This window comes from Antrostomus carolinensis, unplaced genomic scaffold (genome assembly GCF_000700745.2).
Source record: "Antrostomus carolinensis isolate BGI_N321 unplaced genomic scaffold, ASM70074v2 scaffold17136, whole genome shotgun sequence".
NCBI classification, from domain to species: Eukaryota; Metazoa; Chordata; class Aves; order Caprimulgiformes; family Caprimulgidae; genus Antrostomus; species Antrostomus carolinensis.
In genome coordinates this window covers 4,133-7,619 of record NW_010321395.1, presented here as the reverse complement: position 1 = coordinate 7,619, position 3,487 = coordinate 4,133, and the positions used below count along the sequence as shown (strand labels likewise).

Sequence of the window (3,487 nt, the reverse complement as noted above, 5' to 3'; positions counted from 1 at the left end):
CTTCCATGGCCTTCAAAACACTAGAGGAAAAAAACACGATGGAAAGTTTTATGACTATCTGGACTACGTCGATCTCCAGCAACAGTGTGTTAGAGAGACTGTTTTGGTTTTTTTCTGAGAATTCTTACAGTTTATTTTCATTTAATAATTACAACTTACTGTTTTTGGAATTCTCTCTGTTTGGTTTTAAGATGCATCAGCCTTTCTTTCTTGTCTGAAAACCTGGAAGAGATTAAATGTTTTTATTGATATTTTGCACAATATGGTATTGTAAGTTGTCTGAAACAATAAAAAGACTGAAGCTTGTGGGAGTCTTTAAACCTCAACTATCTGTCTTAATCTTTGGAAGTAATGGCTAAATGTATAAAGCTCTTGCAGAATTCTAGAGCATCTGTCTCACAGGAATTGCAACAGAACCTCTAAGCTGAGGAAACATCAGTTTGTGTATTATTGGACTTGTAAGCAAATTACTTGCTATTTCTAGAAGATTTATAGCAATATCAGTATTTTGTGTATTAAGAAAAATAGATAGTACTCTATAAACCTTTAGTCACTGGAGAAATTAACAGCACCACCTCAGATACCACAGTGAGCCTGAACTGCGTCATTTCACGAGCTGTGATGGTGTCACCCATCACCCAGAAGGCCAACAGTGTCCTGGGCTGCACCCAGAGCAGCGTGGGCAGCAGGTGGAGGGAGGGGATTCTGCCCCTCTGCTCCGCTCTCCTCAGACCCCACCTGCAGTGCTGCCTCCAGTGCTGGAGCCACCAACACAAGAGAGACATGGAGCAGCTAGAACAAGTCCAGAGGAGGCCACGAGGATGATGCGAGGGCTGGAGCAGCTCTGCTGTGAGGACAGGCTGAGAGAGTTGGGGCTGTTCAGCCTGGAGAAGTGAAGTCTCCGGGGAGCCCTTCTAGTGGCCTCCCAGTACCTGAAGGGGCTCCAGGAAGGCTGGGGAGGGACTTTTCATAAGGGCAGGGAGTGACAGAACAAAGGGTGATGGCTTGAAACTGGAAGAGGGGCGATGGAGATGAGATCTGAGGAAGAAATTCTTCACTGTGAGGGTGGTGAGACACTGGAACAGGTTGCCCAGAGAAGCTGTGGCTGCTCCTCCCTGGAAGTGTTGAAGGCCAGGTTGGATGAGGCTTTGAGCAACCTGGTCTAGTGGAAGGTGTCCCTGCTGATGGCAGGGGGTTGGAACTGGATGAGCTTTCAGGTCCCTTCCAACCCAAACCCTTCTGTGATTCTAGGATTCATTCTATTAGCCGAGTCCACTCTGGTAGTGGGAAATGCAGATTTTCACACACTGTGCACTGCATTTTCTCCCTTATAACGTGCAAGTGTCTCACACTTTATTCATTAACAGGTCCCAGCAGGACAGCACTCTCTCAAGACTTTTACATGACATCCAAATCTTTCTTGTATTAGTACCAGCAATAAGTCACATTGTCTTCTAGTTATTTCTACCAGGCACTTGTAGCCATCGTAAGTCCATGACCCAAACTTCTGCTTGACTTCAGCTTCACTGGATGTCTGAGGTATAGAAACCACAAAGAACTAAGCAGAAGGGAATTTTTTTTTAAGATTTATCATCCTGTGTTTTCACCCTTGGAATATAGAATCAGAGAATCTCCTGGTTGGAAAAGACCTCTGAGATCATCGAGTCCATGTTCTGCTTCCCTCCATGTTCCACAATGTCCTGAGAAAAACATTTGAAGAAGAGAGCACACGAACGATGCACATTGAGAAATGACAATGAAGCATGAAGTGACAAAGCAAACAGGAAGAGCAAACAACAAGAGAGACAGCCAAGAGATTTAGGTGGCATAAAAACCAACAAATGTGCTTTGTCTTCTGCCAGCGTACAGCTTTCCAACTTTCCTCTGTGCTTCCCATGTTACAGCACCATCCTGAGTCACATCTCAAAAGTGTGTCTTGGGTTAAGTCCACGTATGGAAAGAGAATTCATGAACTTTCCTCTGGAAGAATATGTAGAATTGACAATTTCATCCTAACAGAGGTCCAATACTTCACATACAACCCATCAAGTCCTTTATTTCAGGAATATCTAAGCTTTATGTAGGGAGAATTATACAGTAGGCCTTGACAGGATGGCATCTTGGACCTCTCTCTCTCTCCCTGTTCTCTCTGTTCTCTGTGGGTTCAATTTCAGGTACAACTTTAAATTACTTCATTTCTTTCCTTGAAGTGCTGAAATCTGAAAGCTTGGTGACTAACTTTGGGTTCAGAAAGCATGTGATCACCCTTCCAGATGACATTAGCATTAAAACAACAACAAAACTATTGGCTGCTGCCTCTGTAATCAACCAAAAATATCTGTTTTCCTTTCAAAACAAACCAAAACCCAACTGCAGGTGCTTGGCATAAAAGCCAGAGGCCACGCGTGAGCCGGAGGGATGTGGTGCAACTGGAGCCTGGCTGCTCAACCAGTCGTCTTCATTCTTCCTGTGTGTCCTCACCCCACCAGTCATCATGGAAATTACAAAAGTGCACTGTACAGGTCTCCTGTTTACCACAGAGCAACGCACACCTACTGTACCCCTGACCTTTGGTTGCAACCAAAAATAACTTGGCCCAGAAACACACCGCTCGGCACTCACCCAGGGAGAGGGAGCTGGGGTAATTTGGCAATTCTTGTTTTCAAAGCTGGATTAATGGGCACAGAGTCTGACTAAATGCAATTACCCAAATGACGTCCATGACATCAGCAAGACGTTGAACGATTTGTCAAGAATCTGGGACTAAATTAAGTTCTTACTGGGGAGGGAAGACAGTAATTGTTGTGAAAGCCTGCAAAAAACTACACACTTCAGCAACTACGTCAAACAGCTCCTACAAACTTCTTCAGCAGGTTTGTCCTAAGCAAACATTTCCATTTCTTTATATAGCCCTACTTTTAATTGCATCACATCATCTAACTAATTTTTCTCTCTATGTATCTACAGCCTTTCAATTTGGCAAAGAAACAAAACTTTGGATCAACTATTACAGGAACTGCCATCAAATGTAAACTGAGAGAAGGAAAGAACACATAATCTCAAATTATCCATTAAATGTTTCACAAGGAACTTCTTTACAGTGAGGGTGACAGAGCCCTGGGACAGGCTGCCCAGGGAGGGTGTGGAGTCTCCTTCTCTGGAGACATTCAAGACCCGCCTGGACGCCTTCCTGTGTGATCTCATTGAGGTTCCTGCTCTGGCAGGGGGATTGGACTGGATGATCTTTCGAGGTCCCTTCCAATCCCCAACATTCTGTGATTCTGTGATTCTTTCTTCAAGTCTTACCACATTAAGCTGAGATTTTCTGCTCTTACCTGGCTTATTTCCACATGTTCATAATTAGAGAGAAGCAACCAGAAAGAAGGACTTCCTCATCTACAGGAATTGCTTAAGGCTGAAGGAGTTGAGGGCAGCAATAGGTACATCCATTACTGTACCTATTCACTATAATAAAGCTGCAAAAAGT

General features: G+C 43.9%; 1 protein-coding gene across 1 annotated transcript in view; it reads right to left on the bottom strand.

Moving 5' to 3' along the window:
* ATG14 (autophagy related 14) overlaps positions 1–222 on the bottom strand; it is a gene marked incomplete at its 5' end in the record, with an annotated part of 12,397 nt that extends 12,175 nt beyond the window's left edge. Inside the window, 2 exons of the mRNA XM_010169926.1 lie at positions 2–20; positions 160–222. Coding sequence (XP_010168228.1) covers positions 2–20; positions 160–222 — 82 coding nt within the window. The remainder of the gene's footprint in view (position 1; positions 21–159) is intronic.
* Positions 223–3,487: the final 3,265 nt, after the last annotated feature.